Source organism: Myotis myotis, unplaced genomic scaffold (genome assembly GCF_014108235.1).
Source record: "Myotis myotis isolate mMyoMyo1 unplaced genomic scaffold, mMyoMyo1.p scaffold_m19_p_4, whole genome shotgun sequence".
NCBI classification, from domain to species: Eukaryota; Metazoa; Chordata; class Mammalia; order Chiroptera; family Vespertilionidae; genus Myotis; species Myotis myotis.
This window is the reverse complement of record NW_023416346.1, coordinates 73,745,916-73,771,155: the sequence shown is the minus strand read 5'-3', so window position 1 is coordinate 73,771,155 and position 25,240 is coordinate 73,745,916. Positions and strand designations below refer to the sequence as shown.

Below are 25,240 nucleotides of genomic sequence, written 5' to 3'. Positions count from 1 at the left end.
CCCTACCCCCAGGAGGCCTGTTGGATGGGCACTGTTCTGGGTCCAGGCCCCCCAATCTCCCTCAGGGTCCCCACACTGACTCCTGGCAGGTCCTGGACCCCCTCTACCGACCTGAGCCTCTGCTGTAACAAGGAGCCACCCGAGTGTCTCAGACCTGAAAGACACAGAAGTCAGTCCTCGCCGCTCGTGGTCTCTCCGCACCTTGGGGCTCCCGGGACTGACTGCTCTGGGGCCCAGAGTAACCTTGCCTTCCCCCATGGCCCTCACCATTAGGCCTGCAGGTCCTGGGACCTTCCCTCTGTGAACCGGGAGGCCGGACCCCCACATGGAGGCCTTCACCTCTGAGACCCCAATGAAGGCCCCTAGTCCTCACTCCCCAGGGCTCCTGGCAGGAGCTGAACTAGATCCCCGGGTACCTCCATCTGGTATTCATCCTGATTCCAGGCAGAGTCTGGGCCCTGCAGACCTGAGGTGGCTCCCCTCAGCAACTGTGCCCTCTACTGACCTGAAACCCGCCTCCCAAAGATGGCGCTCAGCTCCCTCAGGCTTCTCAGGCAGAGGTCAATAAGTCAGTGATATCACTTCCGGAAACCAATTGTGGGGTCACCCAGGCCTGCTGACAGGGGCGGAGTTCCACTCCTTTGTGCCCAGCCCACCCTTTTTGGTCCCTACCTGGGCTGGATGGCCTGGGACTGCACCCTGTGCTGACCTGGATCTGTGCCCCTGAGGCCAAGTGTTTTTGCTTCCCTTGGTCCCTCTGGTGGGGCGGGAGTGTGCAGCCTGACAACCCTGCCTGAGGTACCCTGATCTGACAGGAACACCAGAGCTGGGTCCTGGGGTGGGCCCTCTGTGTGGGGCGGGTGGAGCCCTCAGTCCTTACTTGGAGGGTCCTCACAACCCTGGCGTAGACACTGTGGTCACATCACAGTTCCTAGAGGGGGCGCTGCAGAGCCATGGTCGTTGGGGAGAATCAGACCCTCACTACCTCCCCTTCCCCCACTTCCCATGGTGTCTCTTCACCAGACAGGCTGGCACTTTGGAAACCTTGTGTTCTACATTTCCTTTCATTAAAGTTGCTGAGCTGTAGCAGGGATTTGGAGAGGGTCTACGGTGTGGGGGTTATCTGTCTATCTGTCTACCTTTTCTTGCCCTTGCAGGCTTTTTCCTTTTTGATCCTCATTCATAGTAATTATTACATTTTGCACCTCTACCTAGTTTGTATATATTTTATTTATGCATACATGTTTATATATATATATATATATGTATATGCATGTATAAATCTGGATATATAGTGTATGTGTACACATATAGCCTAAATGTTGATCAGGTGTGTTTAGATATCCATACGTGCCCATTCTATCTATCTCTATCTATCTATCTATGAATGTCTATGTCCTATGTATTTCCATATACTAGACAAGTTATTTTATGAAAGCTTACCTAATCTTACTATGCATGATTTACTCTGATACTTGCTTTTCTACTCCTTCTCTATTCTTTATAATCTATTGAAACAATACTTTTTGAAAGGCCAGTCCTCAACCACTTCCCAGCTCCCCCACACAACCACCTCAACCACAAATGCCAGCTCACCGGTTTTGTCTCCCCGAGGGGCTTGCTCATATTAAGTTGTTTAGATTTTATTGTTAAATACTCCCCCAGCCCTTACCCTCCAATCTCTTCCTTAGATATTTTCCCTCCGTTTATTTAGGGAGCAGATGTCATCAGTCCAAGCTTAATTGTTATTTGGGCAACACCTGTATAGCACTAAATTTGTAAAATTTTAAGCAGAATAAACATATTTGCAATATTGTGTTCCCCATGAATGAATATGGAAACTGCTCCATTAGTTTGGCGCTGTTTTTTTGTTTACCTGAATCCCTCAGTATTATTTTTAGTTGACTCTTTTTAAATTAGGATACTTCTTGGTTAAGTTTTGGCTTTTATAACTGTGGTCAACGAGATTTTTGTATTCCATGTTCTAATTAGTTATTAATTGTGGGGAAGGTTTTGTTATTGCTATGGTGATCTTCCATACAGTTTATTATGCATTTGAGTAATCCAGATCTCCATTTTTGAATTTTCTAGCTAGATGATCATATTATCAACAGATACTGTTTGTTTCTCTTCCATATTCATACCTCATATTTACTTTTCAGTTTGTGGCTGTATCAAAGTTTATTAATGAATTTGCCTCTTGAAGGAAGACTTGGTTGGGAATTGGGAATCAAACTGCTCTAATCATGCATCGTTTTGGTGTTTTTTATGGACCCCAAATTCACTGGATAAAGCTGACGACTAGGGTTTCTGAATCTAAAGGCAAGTCCATGTTTGACTTTATAAGAATATGCCAAACTTTCTTCTAAAGTGGCTGTAACATTTTCTTCCCTATTAACAATGAAGGAGAGTTCTTCATCCTCTCCCAAATTTGGCACTTTCAGGTTTGGAGACTCTCACCATTCTGATAGGTTTGCAGTTGAATATTTTCTGTAGTTTATATTTGCATTTTCTTAATGAAAAAAGATGCTCAGCATGCTTATGTGTGGTTTTTATTTTCTTTAGTGTGTGATCTATGGTATATATCCTGTTTGGTGAAGTGTCCTTAAATCAGTTATATATTTGTATTGGTTTGTTTATTTCCATCAGGTAGTTAAAATTATATTTTGGGGACATGAGTCCCTCATGAGATATGGGACTTAAAATATTTTCTCCCTGTCTGTGGTTTGCCCAACTTGAGGTAGTTTTTGTTAGGTTAGGTGGCTCAGGAGGCGGTGCAAGAAATAGAGAGTCCAGTGAATCAGAAAAGAAAGGAAAGGAAAAGGTTTATTTCTGCGTCCCCGGGAGACCCACATACCCCTAGGACAGGGCACGTGGATTCACTCCAACAGGGAGGGGGGCGCTTTTTTTATACTGCAGTTGGGTGAGGGGCGGGGACATGAGCTGAGGCATTCAGTTGAGGAAGTTTCAGCTGCAGGGGTCAGCCAGGTATTCAGGAATGAGTCAGTAACTGTGTGGGGGTCGTTGTGGATTCAGGGAGAAGCCTGTATCTGTGTCTGGCACGCTGATCTGCCAGAAATGCCAGGGGAAGTCCATTGTCTCATCACATGTATCCGATCCTGGGCTCTCTCGGACCTAACATCCCGGCCTTTTGGTGATAAGGGACAGCGACTCATTCTGACTGCTTCCAGCTGGCTACAGGCGACGGGGGCGGGGGGGGGGGGGGCGTTTAAAGGCCAGGGTTAGACAGAGGCAGATCGGAGGGGAGCCGAGTGTAGGGATGGAGCAGGAGCTGATTCACAGTCACCCGTGACATCTCCGTGATCCAGGAGTGGATGAACTTGAGGAGGCAGGGTGCTAGGAGAAAAATGACACAGATGAGAATCAGGGGCCCTATCATGGGTAGGACCCAGGTAGCTAAGGGGCTTTGGAACCAGTCGGAAGGAGAGTTGTCCTGGAAGTGTCCTTCATGTAGTTCTTCACTCAGCTTAGTCGGGGTCTGTACGTTTACGTTTTGCTCCACTACTCCGGACTCAATGTAGTAACAGCATTCTTCCTGAAGGAATATGCAGGTTCCTCCTTTTTCTGCAGTCAGAAGGTCTGAGGCGAGCTGGTTCTGTAGGGCTACTTGGGCTACTGATGTCACTTGCTGCTGTAGGGAGGCTAAAAGAGGTGGTAGTAGACTCCAGGGCTAACTGGAGCTTGTCATTAAAGTACTGAGCAGTGACCAGACTGTTCCTGAGGGCCCCCCAGTGAGGCCTACTGAGGCAGGGATACTCACCCCTAACATGACAGGGAGGAAGGCAGCCTGGCAGGTCCCGGGATGGGATGGAGGGAGCAACCAGGTGAGCTCTGACTCTCCATACAAGGTTAGTTGGGGAACTACTGTGACCACGAAGCAAGGCCTGGGGTCAGAGGAGTTCATGCAGTTGCTTAAGGTGCCGTTGCACCAAAAGAAGGTACCTGGGCTGGCCTTGGTGAGACTGGCTGCAGTGTGGTTTTGGGTACAGTTCCAAATGACTTGTCCCCCAGTTACCGGATTACTGGTCTGGTAACACATCCATGGGGGCAGGGTGGGCTCTGGAGTTTCAGGAGGCATCACGGACCTTGAACCTCCACACATAAGCGGGTGCGGTGGGTGTAGGTTGCTCAGGGCCAGGAGGAGAAGGAAGAGGAGAGGGCGGTTAAGGCGGACCTTAGTGGGGCCCAACACCTCACATTTTTATTTTTTTATTTATTTTTTAATTTTTTATTTTTATTTTTTTTAAATTTATTGCTTGAAGTATTACAAAGGGTATTACATACGTGTCCATTTTACCCCCCGCCCTAGACAGTCCCCTAGCCTCCCCTATCCCCCAGTGTCTTATGTCCATTGGTTATGCTTATATGCAAGCATACAAGTCCTTTAGTTGATCTCTTACGCCCCTACCTCCTGCCCCCCAACCCTCCCCGGCCTTCCCGCTGCAGTTTGACAATCTGTTTGAGGCAGCTCTGCCTCTGTATCTATTATTGTTCAAATGTTTATAATGGTCTCTATTATCCATGAATGAGTGAGATCATGATGTATTTTTCCTTCATTGACTGGCTTATTTCACTTAGCATAATGCTCTCCAGATCCATCCATGACGTTGCAAATGGTAAGAGTTCCTTCATTTTTAGAGCAGCATAGTATTCCATTGTGTAGATGTACCACTGTTTTCTAATCCATTCATCTACTGATGGGCACTTAGGCTGTTTCCAGATCTTAGCTATGGTGAATTGTGCTGCGATGAACATAGGGATGCATATATCCTTTCTGATTGGTGTTTCTGGCTTCTTGGGATATATTCCTAGAAGTGGGATCACAGGGTCAAATGGGAGTTCCATTTTCAGTTTTTTAAGGAAACTCCATACTGTCTTCCATAGTGGCTGCACCACTCTGCATTCCCACCAGCAGTGCACAAGTGTTCCTTTTTCTATACATCCTCTCCAGCACTTGTTTGTTGATTTGTTGATGATAGCCAGTCTGACAGGTGTGAGATGGTACCTCATTGTTGTTTTGATTTGCATCTCTCAGATGATTAGTGACTTTGAGCATGTTTTCATATGTCTCTTGGCTTTCTGAATGTCCTCTTTTGAAAGGTGTCTATTTAGGACCTTTGCCCATTTTTTGATTGGATTGTTTATCTTCCTTTTGTTAAGTTGTATGAGTTCCCTATAAATTTTGGAGATTAGGCCCTTATCAGATATGACATTGGCAAATATGTTTTCCCACACAGTGGGTTTTCTCGTTGCTTTGTTGATGGTTTCTTTTGCTGTGCAGAAGCTTTTTATTTTGATGTAGTCCCATTTGTTCATTTTCTCTTTAGTTTCAAGTGCCCTAGGAGCTGTATCAGTGAAGAAATTGCTTCGGCATATGTCTGAGATTTTGTTGCCTTTGGATTCTTCTAGAATTTTTATGGATTCCTGTCGTACATTTAAGTCCTTTATCCATTTTGAGTTTATTTTTGTGTATGGTGTAAGTTGGTGGTCTAGTTTCATTTTATTGCATATATCTGTCCAATTTTCACAACACCATTTATTGAAGAGACTATCTTGGCTCCATTGTATGTTCTTGCCTCCTTTGTCAAATATTAATTGAGCATATTGGTTCGAGCCGATTTCTAGGCTCTCTATTCTATTCCATTGATCTATATGCCTGTTCTTGTGCCAGTACCAGGAAGTTTTGAGAACAGTGGCTTTGTAATGCATCTTGATATCTGGTATTGAGATCCCACCTACTTTGTTCTTTTTCAGGATTGCTGCAGCTATTCGGGGTCTTTTTTTATTCCAGATGAATTTTTGGAGAGTTCGTTCTAGATCTGTGAAGTTTGCTGTTGGTATTTTAATGGGAAGTTCGTTGAATTTATAGATTGCTTTGGGTAGTATGGACATTTTAATGATGTTGATTCTACCAATCCATGAACACGGTATGTTCTTCCATCTGTTTATGTCTTCCTCTATATCTTTTTTCAACATCCTGTAGTTTTCTGAGTAGAGGTCTTTTACCTCTTCAGTTAAGTTTATTCCTAGGTAGCTTAATTTTTTTGGTGCGATGGTAAACGGGATTGTTTTTATAATCTCTCTTTCTGAAAGTTCACTATTGGTGAATAGAAATGCCTCAGATTTCTTGGGGTTAATTTTGTATCCTGCTACATTGCCAAATTCATGTATTAAGTCTAGTAGCTTTTTGATGGAGTCTCTAGGGTTTTGTATGTATAATATCATGTCGTCTGCAAATAAGGACGGTTTTACTTCCTCTTTTCCAATTTGGATGCCTTTTATTTCTTCTTCTTGCCGAATTGCAATGGCTAACACTTCCAGTACTATGTTGAACAGGAGTGGTGAGAGGGGGCATCCCTGTCTTGTTCCTGTTCTTAGGGGAAATGGTGTTAGTTTTTGTCCATTGAGTATGATGTTGGCTGTGGGCCTGTCATATATGGCTTTTATTATGTTGAGGTATGATCCTTCTACTCCGACCTTGCTGAGAGCTTTTATCAAAAATGGCTGTTGAATTTTGTCAAATGCTTTTTCTGCATCAATTGATATGACCATGTGATTTTTTTCTTTCAATTTGTTTATGTGATGTATCACTTTTATTGATTTGCGGATATTGTACCATCCTTGCATCCCTGGGATAAATCCTACTTGGTCATGGTGTATGATCTTTCTGATGTACTGCTCAATCCGATTTGCTAAGATTTTGTTGAGGAATTTGGCATCTATGTTCATGAGGGATATTGGCCTGTAATTCTCTTTCATTGTGTTGTCTTTACCTGGTTTTGGTATTAGGGTGATGCTGGCTTCATAGAATGAGCTTGGAAGTGTTCCTTCCTCTTGAATTTTTTGTAGAAGTCTGAGGAGGATAGGTTTTAGTTCTTCCTTGAATGTTTAGTAAAACTCCCCTGTGAAGCCGTCTGGTCCTGGGCTTTTGTTTGCTGGAAGCTTTTTGATGACTGCTTCAATTTCTTCCATAGTTATTGGCCTGTTGAGATTACTAGACTCTTCCTGATTGTGTTTTGGAATGTTGTATTTTTCGAGGAATTTGTCCATTTCCTCCAGGTTGTCTAGTTTGTTGGAGTATTGCTGTCCATAGTATTTTTTAACAATCATTTGTATTTCTGTGGGGTCTGTTGTTATTTCGCCTCTATCATTTCTGATTTTGTTTATTTGGGTCCTCTCTCTTTGCTTCTTGGTGAGTCTGGCTAGAGGTTTATCAATCTTATTTATCCTTTCAAAGAACCAGCTCTTGGTTTCATTGATTTTCTGTATTGTTTTTTTGGTCTGTATGTCTTTTATTTCTGCTCTAATCTTTATTATCTCCTTCCTTCTGCTCACTCGGGGGTTTTCTTGTTGCTCTCTTTCTAATTCTTTGAGTTGTAGAGTTAGATGATTTACTACCATTTTTTCTTGTTTTTTGAGATAGGCCTGTAGAGCTATAAACTTCCCTCTCAGGACTGCTTTCATTGGGTCCCATAGGTTTTGGATTGTTGTGTTTTCATTGTCATTATTTTCCAGGATGTTTTTAATTTCTTCTTTGATCTCATTGGTAACCCAATCAATATTTAATAGCATGCTATTCAGCTTCCCGGTGTTTGAGTATTTTGAGTTGTTTTTATTGTAGTTTATTTCTAATATTATGCCATCATGGTCTGAGAGGTGCTTGGTATGATTTCAATCTTCTTGAATTTGGGGATACTTTGCTTGTGACCCAATATATGGTCTATTTTTGAATATGTCTTATGAGCATTTGAGTAGAATGTATATTCCCTGGCTTGGGGGTGAAGTGTTCTGAAGATGTCTATTAAGTCCATCTGATCTAGTGAGTCATTTAGGATTGCTGTATCTTTGCTGATTGTTTGTCTAGAGGGATTATCCAGTGTTGTCAGTGGTGTATTAAAGTCCCCTACTATGATTTTATTGTTGTCGATCTCTTCTTTGATATCTTCCAGGATTTTTTTTATGAATTTGGGTGCTCCTGCATTGGGTGCATATATGTTTATCAGTGTTATATCCTCTTGTTGTATTGATCCCTTTAGTATCATGAAGTGGCCTTCCTTATCTCTTGTTATGGCCTTCACTTTGAGGTCTATTTTGTCTGATATAAGTATTGCTACCCCAGCTTTCTTTTCCTTTCCATTTGCCTGAAAGATATTTTTCCATCCTTTCACTTTCAGTCAGTGTGAGTCCCTTCTAATGAGGTGGGTTTCTTGTAGACAGCGGATGTATGGGTCATGTTTTTTTATCCATTCAGCCACTTGATGTCTTTTGTTTGGAGCATTTAGTCTGTTTACGTTTAAAGTTATTATTGAAAGGTACTTGTTTGTAGCCATTTCTGTTTTTGTGTGGCTGTTTTCTTTCTGAGCTTTTCATTTCTTATTTTTATACCGGTCCCTTTAGCATTCCTTGCATTGCTGGCTTGGTAGTGATAAACTCCCTTAGCCTTTTTATGTCTGTGAAGCTTCTTATTTCCCCTTCAAGTTTGAATGATAGCCTTGCTGGATAGAGTATTCTTGGATTCAGTCCTTTGCTTTGCATCATTTTGTAAATTTCCATCCATTCTTTTCTGGCCTGATGTGTTTCTGTTGAGAAATCATTTGACAATCTAATGGGAGATCCCTTGTATGTAACTTTCCGTGTCTCTCTTGCAGCCTGTAAGATTCTCTCTTTGTCCTGAACATTTGCCATGGTAATTATGATGTGTTTTGGTGTGGGTCTTTTTGGGTTCACCTTGTTTGGGACTCTCTGGGCTTGTGTGACTTTTTTCTTCCCCACCTCAGGGAAGTTTTCTGATATTATTTCTTCAAATAAGTTTTTTAATCCTTGTTCATCCTTCTGTTGTTCTGGTACCCCCATTATTCATATGTTGTTTCGTTTCATGTTGTCCCAAAGCTCCCTTAGGCTCTCCTCCTGTCTTTTAATTTTTTTCTCCAATTGCAGTACATTTTGGGTGTGTTTTGCTTCCTTGTCTTCTAATTCACTAATTCGTTCCTCCGCTTCTCCTAGTGTACTGTTGATACTTTCAATGGAGTTTTTCATTGCAGCTATATCACTCTTCATTTCTTCTTGGGTCTTACTTAAGTTGTTGATTTTTTCATCTGTTTCTTCTAGCTTCTTCCATATGTTATCGATTTTTTCATCTGTTTCTTCTTGCTTCTTTCAGAGGTTGTTGATTTTTTCCTCCATCCGGTTTCTGCACTCTAGGACCCTTATTCTGAATTCTTTTTCTGTCATGTTGCATGCCTCTGTATTACTTAGCTGCTTTTCTGGAGAGTCCTCCTTCTCTTTCCTTTGGGGGTTTCTTTGTCTACCCATGTTTGATCTCACTGACATATCTAGACGTTGAGTCATTCAGTGGTTGCTCCCTTGGTGGCAGTGACTCCTTGGTCTGTGGTTGCTCTTCGGGCGGTTGCGGTAGCAGCTGCTCTTCAGTTGGCAGCAGCTCCTCTGGTGGGTGCTGTTCACAGCTGTGGTGGCTCTTCTGGCTGGTGGGGCGAGGTTTCACGTACAGCTGCTGTTCCTCAGCAGAGGGTGTGGTGCTCAGGAGGTTGCTGTTGCTTGGATCTGCTGCATTGATTTAAAGGCACAAAATACAACACAACAAGGCACCACGTACCAGGCACTAAACACAAATATATTCACGATATTAATAACCCCAAATAAAGGTGACCACCTGAATTAAGAGAATTAAGGGATAAGGAAGAAGGAAGAGAAAAAGATAAAAGAGAAAAAAGAAAAGAAAAGTAGGGACCAAAAAAAGGAGTGCGAAAATGAAATTGGGGAAAAGGAGTGGGGAAAAGAAAAGTGAGAAAAGAAAAGAAAAGGAAAAAAAAAGAGCGAAAAGAGAGAATGAAGTGGAAGAGGGGAAGAGACTTTTTTATATGAGGAGAATACTCCTATAGAACAGCCATTAAACCCAACAAATTCCAGCAACAGCTCCCTGGAGATGAATGCAAACTAGAAACAACCAATAATATAACGATGAAAATAGAATGGAGAACACTAATCCCAAAATAAAATAAAGAGAAAATAAAATGGCACTTTAAAAAAAATGGTAAAATGGTAGCAGTAATAATACTGGTTAAAAATAATAAGGTAGTAATTAAAAGGGTAAAATCAGGCCAACACCTCACATTTTTAGAAGTCATGCTGCTCCGGGGTCCTCTTGAGTCTGGAGAGGTGGTACCAGGATAGGTCATCAAGCTGGAGTAGCCAAGCAGCTTGGTCGCGTTGGGGACCATGAGGATTACAGTGTGAAGTCCCATCCACCTAGGCTCCAAGGCTTGTGGTTGTAGGTTCTTAAGGAGGACTGAGTCACCAGGGTGAAGGGCTGGACTTGGGAGTCCTGGCCAGTCGGCTCTGGCTTGGGCAGAAACCTGTTCTCGTGTTCTCAGAGGAATTGCCTGGTTAAAGACAGATCTGGGAAATACGTACCCAGGGGAGGGGGATCGGTAAGGAGACAATGGTTGAGCAAGAAGAGTCAAAAGGGCTCAAGAAAATGGAGCTCCTTGGTGTACCCGGAGTTTGGTCAGGGGCATTGGCAGGAGGTCTGGCCAGGAGCTGCGAATTTCTAGAGAGAGTTTAGTTAGATGGTTCAATAGGTTGGAATTGAGTGGCTATGATGAGGGTTAGATGCCAGTGACAGACATCCAGCAGGATGTAGAGGAGGAGGGACTGATGTCAGAGAGTAGATGGAAAGTTGTGCTGATGAGGGTGGGCATAGGAATAGGTCCAGGGTTTGTAAATAGAGAGTGACACTAAAGGATTTCCCATCCAGACAGTAGAACTGATGATTCCCTCATCATTCCATGTCCGTTTCACCTGAAAATATGAAAAACCTGAGCAAAATTGGAGGGTCCCTTGCCAGGTAAGAGCCTGTGAGGAATGATGGGTCATCCTGTCCTGGATGGTGTCGCCGAATCTTCTTCATGGATGGTGGGAGGCACTCGGTGAGCCTGAGAGAGGTAGGTATTGTAGTGAAAGTGGGAGGAATGTTAGAATGCGCTGTTATCCAAGGGAAAAGGGATTCAAAGGAGCAGTGGAAGCCAGGGACCTGGAGGCTAGAGAAAAGGCGGGGAGAGGGAGGGAGCAGGTCGCGCAGTCTGTTCCCAGGCCTTTAGCCACTTGGATTTTAAAACTGCTGCATTTTTCCTTTGGGAAGAGTGGAGAGGGATGGGGCGAGATCAGAGCAGTTTTCAATTCAGAGGAAGGGACAGTCGTGGAAGAGATAAGGCGGGGGAGATAAGGAGATGTGGCGTTCACAGCGAAGACTGAGCTAGTTTACTGTGGTCTGGGACAACAGGGCCCAATGACGGGATGCATGGCAGTGGAGGATTGGTGTCCCTGTAAAGGGAGGGGGCCAAGAGTGGGAGGAGCAGGGAAGCTGAAGGGCTCAGAGTGAGCTGCAGAGTGGCCACTAGGATGGTGAGGATGTCTTGTCCTAACAGGGGCATGCTATCATCAAGGAGGCAGAGAAGGGATCCAGTGGCCAGAGGGCAGGTGGATTTGCCGTCAATACCCATGTCCGAGATCTTGGAAGGATAAAGGGGCCCTAAAAAGAAGGGCAGGACAGAGAAGGCAGCCCCCGTGTCAACCGGGAAGGTGACCTATTACCTTCATTGTGACCCGAGGCTCAGCGAGGGTGATTGGAGTCATCGAGGCTGGGCTTCTTCAGTCTTTAGCCAGTTCCAACATGGCCAGCGGGTGGGTCCTGGCCTGGAAGGGTGGCCCCCCTACGCTGAGGCATAGAAGGCCCACCACTTTTCCAGGGCAGTCACTCTTCCAGTGATCATTTTGACAGCACGCCGGGCAGGGCTTGGTCGGAGCTCGGGGCCAGGGGCATTGCATTGCCCTGTGGCCTTCATTTCCACATTTGAAGCATTCTCCGGTGGCGTTCCTTTCGTTGCACCCCCACCGCTCACAGCCCCCTTAGGGCCATGGTGGCTGCAGTCAGCCTCAGGGCCACAACTAAGGCGTGACTGCAGGTCCACCTTCTGTGGAAGGCAGGCCTCCCATTCTGACTGTGCCTGCTCCTCCAGGGCATTAAGAACCTTCAAGGCCATTTTTCACTCGATCTCGGACCTGGGTTTGAGGACTAATAAAGACCTTAAAGGTCGGGTTAGAGAGTGGGGGGCATAGATTCAGACTATGCCCTCAGTTCCTGGACGGGACTATGGCAGGGGTAGAATGGGCGCAGAAATGGAAGAGGCTGTTTTGGAGCTGAAATTCTTAGGATTTGGGCTCTAGGGGAGAAGGAAGCTTCTGGTTAAGAGGGTCTGAAGAGAGCAGAGCTGCAACCTCTCGCAAAGGGAACTGGCCGGCCAGCTGTGAATTAAAGTGTTGGTAGTCATGGTGGCGGAGTTTCAGTGGAGTGCACAGAGTAAGGCGGGCGGTTAGACCTTACAGAGGGCACTGCTTGGGGTATGGGTTACTAAGGCAGGCCTGTAAGGGAAGGGGAGAGCGTGGGAGAGGTGGCCTGGGTGGGCTTGGGAGAGGTATTGGCAGTTGAGTTTAAAAGCCGCAACCTCCCAGGGGCAGAACGGAGGAGGAAGGACAGAAGGAAGGTGGAGCCTACGGAAGCGTGTGTGTACCGACTGGGAAAGCAGGCAGGGGCGGCAGGGGACTTGAGTTTCCTGCTCCTGCAGCGGCTATGGTGTTAGCAGCTGCGGAGGTGCGCAGAGGGACCGACTGCGCGGCAGCTGAACGGGAAAAGGGGCACAGTGCTCACGGTGGCGGCAGAGTGCAGGGGCATGGGGTTGTAAAAGGCGGTTTGAGTGGGGTGGGTGGAAGAAGGGAGGCGGGATCAGGAGGCAGGATCAGGAGGTGGGGTCAGGAGGCAGTGGAGAAGCCGTGGCTGGAGGAGAGTCCAGCAGGGAGGGAGGAGGGGAGAGTGTGGACGGACAGGGGCTTATGCCAGTGGGAGAGCGGGCGGCTTTCACTAGGGGAATTCGGGAGAGTTCTCCGGTGGAGGGGGTGGGGGGACGTGGAGACGATGGTCGCTACATCCCAGACACAGCACATGAACCCACCCCCACACACACCGCACACACCTCGGGCTCGGCAGTGCAGGGACAGCCTGGAGGGAGGAGGAAGGGCGGAGAGAGGAGAGATGGCGGAAGGAACTTTGGGGGAGGGACAGGAACGCAGAGAGATAGAGAGAGGCTGAGAGAGAGACTGAGAGAGAGAGACTTGGGCAAATTTCCCAGTTCGCTGGCAGAAATTACTGAGATCGGTGTGACGGTAAAGTCAGGGTCCCGTTTTCATACTGGGGCCATGCTACGTTACAGAAAAAGGACGCAGGTCCGGGACAGGCTCCATGTTTAGTGTTTAGTCAGATCGGTGAGCCGGCACGCTAGAGGTGTGCTCAGGTCAGGTTTGGAATTTGGATTCCCCCTGTGCTTGATCCCTGTGGCCTGTAGCGGGGCTAAAGGCTGGCGTCCCAGCGGTTTAACCCACACTACGGAGGGACAGAGGGGCTGTGGGTGGGGTAGAGGTGTCCCTGATTACCCCCCCCTCCCCCGGTCCGGAGGAGCCTTCCTGGAAGGGTCCGGAAAGGCAATCTCTGACGTGGCCACGTTTTACGGATAGAGATGCCGGCGGGCAGGCGGCCACATGGGACCAGCACGGGGGCGGGGCGGGACTCACCGCTGATGCTGCCAAACTGGGAAAAGTTGCAGAGCTGAAGAGATGAGGTCCTGATGGGTCCAGAGCCACGAGGAGGGAAAGGCGGGCACCCAAAGCCGTGGAGGGACAGCCAAGTGGAGTGCTCACGCCACCCGGGTTTCAAGGCACCAAATGTTAGGTTAGGTGGCTCAGGAGGCGGTGCAAGAAATAGAGAGTCCAGTGAATCAGAAAAGAAAGGAAAGGAAAAGGTTTATTTCTGCGTCCCCGGGAGACCCACATACCCCAAGGACAGGGCACGTGGATTCACTCCAACAGGGAGGGGGGCGCTTTTTTTATACTGCAGTTGGGTGAGGGGCGGGGACATGAGCTGAGGCATTCAGTTAAGGAAGTTTCAGCTGCAGGGGTCAGCCAGGTATTCAGGAATGAGTCAGTATCTATATGGGGGTCGTTGTGGTCCCTGAGGAGAAGCCTGTATCTGTGTCTGGCACACTGATCTGCCAGAAATGCCAGGGGAAGTCCATTGTCTCATCACATGTATCCGATCCTGGGCTCTCTCCGACCTAACAGTTTTAATCAGATAACTCCTCTATAAAGTTACTATTGTTCCTCCCTTTTAGAAGGAAATCACAAGACACAAGATACCCTTAAAGAATGGGGTTATGGTCCACCTCATGGGAGAGTGGATATCTACATAATCGATTTAGAATGCAGCTACTCCATGGGAGATTTGTCTACTCTTACCCATTTATAGATTTATTCAAACCCTGATTTATCTCAGTGGGATATTTGCTTTTTGCTTTGTATGACAATCAATACTACTTTATTTTTTTGTTCAACTTTTTCCATTTTGGGTCATTTGAAGTTCTTTCCATTGGTTCTTATGTCCCCTTGACCTACTTCCAATATTGTATTCTTTTAGCACCACCTCACTTTCTGCCACTACAAGAGGTTGTAGGCTGTCTTGTCTGTTCCCTGCTCTAGTCATAGCATAAGCCATCTCCCCATGGATTTCTGCTTCCTTCTATTACAGAATGGTATTAGAAAGCTAGATGTGGGCAGTTGGTGGGCTCATGACTCCTGGAGCATTTTTGTTCTAGCTGTCGCAGTTGAGAGTGAAAGTAAACATAAGCTTATGTATATTCATATATCTATAAATATGTATGTCACCATAGGTATCTGTGTTAAGCAGAACACAAATTCATACTAATGTCTCCAGCTCTAACCCATTATTACCACAACGGACCTCTGGTCTGCTCCCTTGAATTATCTCTAACCATTTACTCTATCAGTGAGAATTTGGCTCCCAACATCCACAATCCTTATAAATCCTTGGCCACCTCCAGTATATATGTATAGTGGTTTCAGATTGAAAACTAACACCCCTGTGGGAAATACATTTACATTTATGACTTATATACACTTCTACTCATTAGAGAGTAACAGAGAGAATTAAGGGACATGAAAAATGCAATTTATAACCTAATTTGGTTCCATTACAAACAAAGAAATATGTGGGAGAATTGCAGCCATCTGACTGTGAAAGGAATATTAGAAGATACACTGGATTGTTGGTCTGTCTGGATGATAAAAATTATCTTTTAAAGTCCTTATCTTTTCAGAGTTTTCACCCTCAAGTATGTAAGAGTGAGCTGACTTGGTATCTGAGATTTGGTTCAAAGACCTTCAGCAAGAAAATTAAAATAGGAAGGAAGGAAGGAAGGAAGGAAGGAAGGAAGGAAGGAAGGAAGGAAGGAAGGAAGGAAGGGAGGGAGGGAGGAAGGGACAAAGGGAGAAAGGAAGGAATTGAGTGGGTAAACAAGGAAGGGGAAAAAGAAAAGGAGGAAGTGAAACAAGAAAAGAATGAATGGAGCATGTAAGGCACCATATCAATTCTCCTGGGTGACAGGAAAACTGGAGTTTTTATAGTTTTCTCTAATGTTGAGTATGTTTGACGGTTTTATGATAACAGTGAAAAGTGGAGATTTAGCACCATATCATGAAATAGAGTAGTTAATTACACATATAAATGGGAAATAATAAGGATGTTATCTAGGTCCTAAGATGGAGCCAATCATCAGAGTTTAGGGACATTCTGGTGGCTCCTTCTGTCTGTTCCAATATGGTTTGTCCCTGTGGCCTGGCTTCTTTTTAATAAGAAAACCCCTTTTAAAATATTATCAGAGAAACACAAGGAAATGTTTTTCATCAAGAAGGCATTAAATGAATGTGGGCTGAATTGTATTTGCACCAAAAATGAACCAGCTTTCATGGTGAGAGCACAAGGGACCAAGTCAGAGGGAGTGTGGTGGACAAGCATATGTGATGTGCAGACTACCTGAGGGGGAAGTGCAAACAAGCCTGTAGGAGTTGAGGGTGTGGTGGTGAGCAAGGCCTCCAGGGACCTCATAATGGCCTTGAGTCATTGATGGACACAGAAAGGCTCTGCCTCCATGACATGGGCAGTGCTGTTTAGAGGCACAGGTTCAAAAGCTGCCCAGAATATCGTGTCAATATTGACAGGGGAAGCCTGGGTCAGAAACACAGTGTGGGCCACAGCAAAAATGCAAAGCAGGTGAGGATTCACTCTGAGCTGCCATGAATAACTCACATCTTTCATATGCTGACTCTAACATCTGAACCACCCAACGAAAACACTGACTTTGATTAAGGGGCAGTGACACAGGGCAGCTCAAGAGAGCACAGGGAGGCTTTCAGTAGATGATCCCTGTGTCCTGCTGGGCATAGCACATGGTCTGTGGTGAGCTGTTAACTGACATTAATTTGGATTTCAAAGACTCTGTGTTGCGTTTCTTTTCTCCAGAGAATATCTCAACTTCAAAGCATCCTGGCCCCCTTAGGGCAATGTCCTTACCTCCTTCTATAAACCATTAATTTCTAGCTCCAAAGTCAGGATCTTCAGGTGTTTGGGGTCCTGGGCCACAGAGTCAGCAACCAGAGAGTCATCACAGCTAGATACCAGATTTCTGGAATGTTTTCCCATTGACATCCAGAACACAAACCCCTTTGGAGTAGACACTGCTTTGTCCAAGCTCTGCTATCCCTCTCTTGAACCATGTGAGGCTGTGGCATCCTGCATACACAACCTATAATACATGGGGGAGCCCTTGTTTGAAAAGACCTTACTGCTCAGCAAAGACTGGATCCAGTCAGTGAGGCAGGAACCTCCCTCCTGCCCTCTGCAGTGGTGCTATACTATAGACCAAGCGCCTTGCCCATTCCAGGACAACCCTGCCTTGCCTTCCCTTTATCTCAGAAAAGGGTCACTGGACTTCTGCACCTGCACTCCAGCCCAACCCCGCCAAGTCAAGTCAGAAACCTGGTGGTGGAACCTCTCTTCCTGTTGTCTTTCCCTCCACAGGTTCCAGTTCTTCTAGTCTACCTCCATTTCCTGTCCAAGTCCAGAGCTGTCCCAATAGCCCCTATAAAATTACCATCCCTCTGGATGATGACAGCAGATTTCCTGTGCGTCTCTCCGCTCCTCCTATGGGTTTCCCACTCTCTTCTGCACCCACTAGTCAGATAAATTTTTAAACCGGCAAGGTGAATGTGCTGCCTTGGCTGCTTTTCTCCTAGGGTCCTCCAGGGCATATTTTTGATGCAGAAAGTGGAAGTGGGGAGCTTGTTTAGATCCTGGGAACCTGCAATGAGTATACTGTCATGGCAAGGAAGGAGGGGAAGGGAGCAACTAGGACTTGGGAGCAATTCATGTGGAGTAGTCAAGTGATGAAGGCCCCTCAGGGCAGAGTAATAGAGTGAACATGGGAGTGCCTGAGTTTGCTTGAAATACCCCCTCAGAGGGAGAGCTTTCCCCTCTTTTCTCCACCTGCCTGGGCCTCTCGGAATCCAGCAGTGCCTTCCCCTTCCCTTAAACAAAAGGCAAATCCTGATCAGGAGGACAAGAGTTTCAGGGAGGGTGGATGAGTCTCACTTCTTTGAGAAACTGAACCCAACCATGTAAACATAGAGTTCTAATAATGAATTGTCTCACGTGGTTAAGGAGGCTCAAGATGCTTTGGGTAAAACTCTCAAGAGGCCTGCTTGTGCCTTTTCTTCACTTGACAACAGCCATCTGAAGGTTTGAGCTGTCTCTGAATAATGTCACACACACAAAATAAATAAACACCTATGACAATGGCCAATATCTGGTACAGTGACAACACCAAATGCTGTTAAGGATGTAGAATAGCAGGAACTTGCATTTATTACCTGTGGGAAAGTGAAATAGTACAGCCACATTAGAAGCTGTTTGGGCAGTTTCTTATAATAGTAAGCATAATTTTAACATATGATTCAGCAACTCCATAAGTATTTACCTCAAGTTGATGGTGTCGTATCTGTGTAGGCACATCTGTTGTTAAAAACGTACAACTCTGGTTGGGGACATTGATAATGGGGGGCATTTTACATGTGAGGGAGCAGGGACTTACTAGGATATCTCGGTTCCATCATCTTTATTTTTCTCTGCCATTTACAAGTGTTGTAAAAAATTAAGTCTTAAAACAAACACAATATGAAGCTCAATATCTGAACAACAAAATTTGAGCAGGCCCTAAAGGAGACTGAAATTTGTGATGAGCTGGCATTTGTGTCTGGGGTGAGAGTATGGGGGAGTAGGGAAGTTGGGAGGGGCTGTAGGCTGTATGACACAGATGACATGGAAGGTAGGAAGAAAGATTTTAAACTTATGCTCTATATCTTGGCACAAATCTGGGCGTTGAGACCACAAATGCCAGTAACCTTGGGGGAATACCACTGCCTTGGGAAAGCTGGGACAGTTGAGGTATGTTATTCAGAGTCTATGCTAATAATCACTTGACAACCATCTTGGTGGGTTATTGCTGGCTTTTCAAAAATTGTTATCTTGCCCTAACCAGTTTGGCTAAGTGGATAGAGCGTCAGCCTGCAGACTTATGGGTCCCAGGTTCGATTCCGGTCAAGGGCATGTACCTTGGTTGCGGGCACATCCCCAGTAGGGAGTGTGCAGGAGGCAGCTGATTGATGTTTCTGACTCTCTATCCCTCTCCCTTCCTCTCTGTGAAAAACCAATAAAAGACATTTTTAAAAAATGCTGTCTTAATAGCATATAAAGAACAGACTAATTAGAAGATATATATATATATATATATATATATATATATATATAGATAGATAGATAGATATAGATATAGATATATTATAGAAATATACATATAAATACATATGTTCTAAATATATATACACATACACACATATTTAAGTATTTAAGTACAGGACACACACATATGTGGGTATATAAGCACATGTAACCTATATTTATGTTCCATGTATTGAAGTAATGCACACAAGCTAGATAGAGATGTAGAATGCATTACTAAGAATGAGAACTTAAAGTTAAAACACCTGCATTGGACAAGGGAACTGTAGACAGACAGCCACAATCCCACACCTCCCGAATTCCCTGCTGCTGCTCAGCATCTTTAGTAGTAGCTAACTTTTAGAAACCACAGTTTCCACAGGATCATCTGAGCTGGTGAAGAAACCCCGTGATAAGAGGGGCTTCTCTACCTCTCCCCCATTTCCTGGGTGCAAAAGCGGCCCCTCCAGCATTGGTCCTGGTACTTCAGCTATCTCTGCAAGGGTTGTGAGGCCCTCCGGAGTGAGGACTTTGGGGTCCACTGGCTTCAGAACAGAGGTCACTACAGAATCTATCTCCTGGTGTTCCTATCAGTTCTATGGGACCCTGGGTGGGGCTCTTGTCAGCACTGAGAGTCCGCGGTGGGGCGTCTTACTGAGAACTATTTCCTGCACCCCTCGCTCACCTTCTCAGAGAGAAGGGAGAAGGGGGTCAAGGACAAGCACTGAGGGGAGCCACCTCAGGTCTGCAGGGCCCAGACTCTGCCTGGAATCAGGATGAGTACCAGACGGAGGTACCCGGGGATCTAGTTCAGCTCCTGCAGGGAGCCCTGGGGAGTGAGGCCTAGGGACCTCCCCTGGGGTCTCAGAGGTGAAGGCCTCCATGTGGGGGTCCGGCCTCCCGGTTCACAGAGGGAAGGTCCCAGGACCTGCAGGCCTAATGGTGAGGGCCATGGGGGAAGGCAAGGTGACTCTGGGCCCCAGAGCAGTCAGTCCCGGGATCCCCATGGATGTGGACGGGGGGATCTTGGGGATGTGAGGACCTAGATCTCAGAGTTCACCTGAGATCAGCAGAGGGACTAGTCCCAGGATCTGCTGGGTGTGAACGTGCTGATCATCCTTAAAGCCTCAATGCACACTGTGGGAAACTGTTTATTGCCTTCACTATCTGATAAGCATAGACAGAGAACTCCCCGAAACCCCCCGAAGGCTGAGTGCCTTTGAAGCCCTAGCAAAGCTCGGAGCTAGGCGCCACCTCTGTTTGTCCAGACAGTGGTAGCTGAAACTACTCCCCCATTTATTATTATGTAAATCCTTGCTGATGGGCTAGTCTGCTTGTTACTAGGGGGTCACCTGGCTAAGGGCTATGCTATGGGTGCATCCCAGATCAATAAAAGCTTGGTGAGGCCTGAGCACGGAGGAAGTCCTTCTGGACTTGCAGCCTGGTCCCCCAATATTGTGAAAGAACCAAGCAAAAACACACCCTCCTCCCTCTTCAAGGACGAAGCAGAGACACACTCTCCTCCCCCTCCTCTATCTTGTCTTGCAAGGCTGGGCCCTCAGCCCAAGCCCCCTCCTTTTCTGAGTGACCACAAGAATGCCAGTATTGACCTAACTCCCCCAACCACCACCTGAGTGGACCAATGAAGCTCCAGGAATGCAGCTAAGGTCCTAATAAGGCTATAGTGGGGGACGGCTCTAACCTTCAGAATGTGCTGGTCACTTCCTGACCCTTATGCTGTAAAACCCTGACCTAAATGACCAATCCCTGTAACACACGTCACCCCCTAAGCCCACCCAAATAACTAGCCCTATATAACTTTTGTTTTCCTGGGACATGCTCTCTCGCCTTACCGCTGCGTCGGACAGGCTGGGAGCCAATCCTAGGATTGATTAAAGACTCCTTGCTTTTGCATCGGAAGAGGCTCCCTAGTGGTGGATTATTGGGGACCCCAAACTCTGGGCACAACATTTTGGGGGGGGCATCCGGGATCCCCAAAACCCACGAGGGACCCCACTCCGGAGAGTCTACTGGCAGCGGTAAGTGTGTCTGTCTGTCGTCTGTTCTGTCCTATGTGAGCTCGCGTCTGAAATCTGTGCCTGATAAGATCTAAACGTGGACGCATGGGCGGATCTCGGGCAGGAGGAGTCAGGGGATGCTCTGAACCTCCATCTGGAGGGGTGTAAAAGCCCCTCGCGAGGGGAGTGGATTCCCCTCAGACCTCTGGGACGAGGTGGGTCGCTCCCGCTGGCCGGCACATGGCCATCGTCCAGTTTTCAGTTTTTCTTCCGCGGGGTTGGAAGGCTGTTCTTAGGTGTCTTTGTTTGTTTGGTGTCTGTGTTCTTTTGTCTAATTTTGTGGACTCACTGGACGGACGCTATGGGACAGACTCAAACTACTCCTTTAAGCATTATGGTTGATCATTTTAAAGAGATTAAGGGAAGGGCTAACAACCTCAGTGTAGAAGTGAAGAAGGGTCAATGGCAGACTTTCTGTTCCAGCGAGTGGCCGGCTCTCAATGCCGGGTGGCCGCCGGAGGGGACTTTCGACCTCCCCACCATTCGCCGGGTCAGAGAAGTCGTATCTCGGCCCAAGGGGGGTCACCCCGATCAGCTTCCTTACATTATTATTTGGCAGGACCTCGTGGAGAACCCTCCCTCCTGGCTCAAGCCCTTCCTGGCTCCACGCCCTCCGGAGCCGGCACCCATACTTGCCTTGCAGGACGTGGAGAAGAAGAAGGAGGAGAAAAAAACCACTCTGCCATTGGCTCCAGCTCCCCTCTACCCGGTTTTGCAGGGGGGTAATGACGAAGAGTTAATTTTTCCTCCCCCGTATCAGCTTCTCAGGACACCTGAGAGATTAGATCCCGCCCCGTTGCGGGAAGCTGATGCGGTTCCGCTTCCGGGTGTGGCCGGGAGCGCAGTTCCGGTCCCGGGGGCGGGAGTTCTGGGAATGGCCGGGGTTCCGATGGGAGGTCCGCCCCTCACCCGGCTGAGAGCACAGCGGGAGCTGTCCGTCGCCTCACCCGATTCCACTATCAAGATCCTGCCCTTATGGGCCGCCGGACCCCCAGATGCAGATGGCAATCAACCTTATATTTATTGGCCTTTTTCAACTAGCAATCTTTATAACTGGAAGGCGCAGAATCCTAAGTTCTCAGAGAAGCCGGGTGGACTTATTGACTTGCTTGATTCTGTTCTTTTCACCCACCAGCCCACTTGGGACAATTGCCAGCAGCTTTTGCAGGTCCTGTTCACAACGGAGGAGAGAGAGAGAGAATCCTCAATGAGGCCCGGAAGGTGGTTCCCAGCGTAGATGGGAATCCAACTACCAACCAGGCCCAGATAGATGTCTCGTTCCCCTTAACTAGGCCTGAATGGGACTTCAACACGGCAGAAGGTAAGGAGAGGCTCAAAATCTACCACCAGGCTCTGATGGGGGGTCTTCGCATGGCTGCTAGGAAGCCTACCAATTTGACCAAGGTAGGGAACGTACAGCAGGAAAGGGATGAGTCTCCAGCTGCCTTTCTAGAACGGATCATGGAGGCATATCGCACCTATACCCCCATGGATCCAGAAGCTCCTGAAAATAAGGCAGCTGTGGTCATGAGCTTTATAAACCAGTCAGCCACAGACATTAGAAAGAAACTGCAGAGAATAGATAGATTAGGGGGAAAGAGTTTTTGGGACTTGTTGGAAGTGGCTGAAAAGGTGTATAACAATCGAGAATCCCCTGAGGATAGGCAAGCCCGCGCCATGATGGCTGCCAGCGATAAGCAGACCCGAAACCTGGCCAAGATTCTGCTAGCCACCACCACGGAGAACCCTGAGGAGCGGACCTGCCACCTTCGCCAGCTTGCTGATGGCCAAGAAGAAGGTAAGGGGACCGCCTGGGGCGGGAAGAAGAAGCTGCAACGGAACCAGTGTGCTCACTGCAAAGAGATAGGACACTGGGTCTGGGAATGCCCAAAGAAGGCTGGTAAAAAAGGAAACAAGGCGGATCGGGTGGAGGTCTTGGAGCTGGGAGGACTAAGTGATTAGGGGAGTCGGGGTTCGGACCCCCTCCCCGAGCCCAGGGTAACTCTTAGAGTGGAGGGGACGCCTGTTGACTTCCTTGTCGACACTGGAGCACAACACTCGGTCCTACGCACACCTCAAGGGAAGCTAGCCAGCAAAAAGTCCTGGGTGCAAGGGGCAACTGGCATAAGCCAGTATTCATGGACTACCCGAAGAACAGTAGATCTAGGAACAGGCCGGGTATCCCATTCCTTCATGGTAATACCGGAGTGCCCCTACCCCCTATTAGGACGGGACTTGCTGACCAAGATCGGAGCCCAAATAACTTTCAGACAAGGGGGGCCCCAGGTCACTGATGGCAAAGGCCATCCCATCCAGGTTCTGACTCTGAGACTGGAGGATGAATATCGCCTCCACCAGGGGGCGCCCCCAGGAGAGAACAATATAGACAGATGGCTACAAGAATTCCCCACTGCCTGGGCAGAGACGGGGGGAGTAGGACTGGCCGCTCACAGGGCCCCAACCCTGGTAGAGTTAAAACCAGGAGAAAGTCCGATAAGACTCAAACAGTATCCAGTGCCCCAGGAGGCCCGGAAGGGGATTCAGCCTCATATCCGAAGACTGCGAAGCCTAGGGATACTGGTTCCATGCCAATCTGCCTGGAACACCCCCCTCCTGCCAGTCAAAAAGCCCCACACGAATGACTACCGACCAGTCCAGGACCTCCGAGAAGTAAATAAAAGAGTTATGGATATACACCCAACCGTTCCTAACCCGTACACTCTCCTAAGCTCTTTAGCACCCTCTAGAGTCTGGTACACTGTATTGGATTTGAAGGATGCTTTTTTCAGCCTGCCGCTTGCGCCTCAAAGCCAACCCCTGTTCGCCTTCGAATGGCACGATCCAGAGGAAGGCTACAGTGGACAATTAACCTGGACGCGGTTACCCCAAGGGTTCAAGAATTCGCCCACCATCTTTGACGAGGCACTGCACGAGGACCTCGGTGAGTACAGGAGAGAACATCCCAATCTCACCCTCCTTCAGTATGTAGATGACATCCTGGTTGCTGCAGACACTGCCGAGGACTGTGAGCAGGGGACCAAAGACTTGTTGGCTACCCTAGGGACCTTAGGGTACCGGGCATTTGCGAAGAAAGCTCAGATATGCCAAGAGAGGGTGAGTTATCTGGGGTACATACTGGAGGGCAGACAGCAGCGGTTGTCGGACACTAGGAAAGAGACAGTCCTGAAAATCCCTATTCCCACCACCTGGAGGGAAGTAAGGGAATTCCTAGGATCAGCTGGCTATTGCCGCCTCTGGATCCCAAGTTTTGCTGAGATTGCCAGGCCCCTATATGAAGCTACCAAGGAGGGAAAGGCCTTTGAATGGACTGAGACAGAGGAAATTGCCTTTAATCAGATAAAGAGAGCTCTTTTGGCTGCTCCAGCCCTAGGCCTGCCGGACATTACAAAACCCTTTAGCCTCTTTGTAGACGAGTGCAAGGGCATAACAAAAGGGGTCTTAACTCAGGCTTTAGGCCCTTGGAGCCTCCCGGTAGCGTATTTGTCTAAAAAGCTGGACCCTGTGGCCGCCGGCTGGCCGCCGTGCCTAAGAATCATTGCGGCAACCGTGCTCTTAGTCAAGGATGCCGACAAATTGACCCTGGGACAGGAAATCTGGATAACAACCCCTCATGCCATTGAGGGAGTCCTAAAACAGCTTCCTGACTGATGGATGAGCAATGCACGCATGACCCACTATCAGAGCTTACTGCTCAACCCTCCTAGAGTGCGGTTCCATCCCAGCGTGGCTCTCAACCCCGCTACCCTGCTGCCTGACCCCGACCTAGATGCCCTGCTGCATTACTGTGCGGGGATTCTGGAGCAGGTACATGGACTTCGGAAGGACTTGACCGACCGGCCCCTCCCTGATGCAGAGGCCACCTGGTTCACGGATGGAAGCAGCTTCGTGCGGGACGGGTGCAGGTACGCGGGTGCAGCGGTGGTCACAGACACAGACACTGTGTGGGCAGAAGCACTGCCCCCTGGGACATCAGCCCAGCGAGCAGAACTCATTGCTTTCACCAAGGCACTGACACTGGGGGCGGGGAAGCGGCTCAACGTTTACACAGACAGTCGTTATGCATTTGCTGCGGCTCATGTTCACGGGGCGATTTACCAGGAAAGAGGGTTATTGACAACAGAGGGACGAACAGTGAAAAACAAACAGGAGATTCTCGACCTGCTTGCGGCCCTATGGCTCCCCACGAAGCTAGCTATTATCCACTGTCAAGGGCACCAGAAGGCAGATGACCCAGTAGCAAGAGATAACCAAAAGGCTGATCAGGCAGCCAAGGCAGCGACCTTCACCTCGGTCCCCGCAATGGCTTTACAACTACCAGATCCCGGGGACCCAGTTCTACCAGACCAACCTAAATACTCTCAGGAAG

The 25,240-nt window shown here is 47.5% G+C and overlaps 1 protein-coding gene across 1 annotated transcript; it reads left to right on the top strand.

Moving 5' to 3' along the window:
* Positions 1-21,187: 21,187 nt before the first annotated feature.
* LOC118653471 lies at positions 21,188-24,522 on the top strand. Its single transcript, XM_036304161.1, is given in 2 exon segments — positions 21,188-22,039; positions 22,042-24,522. Coding segments are annotated over 2 exon segments (3,333 nt in total).
* Positions 24,523-25,240: the final 718 nt, after the last annotated feature.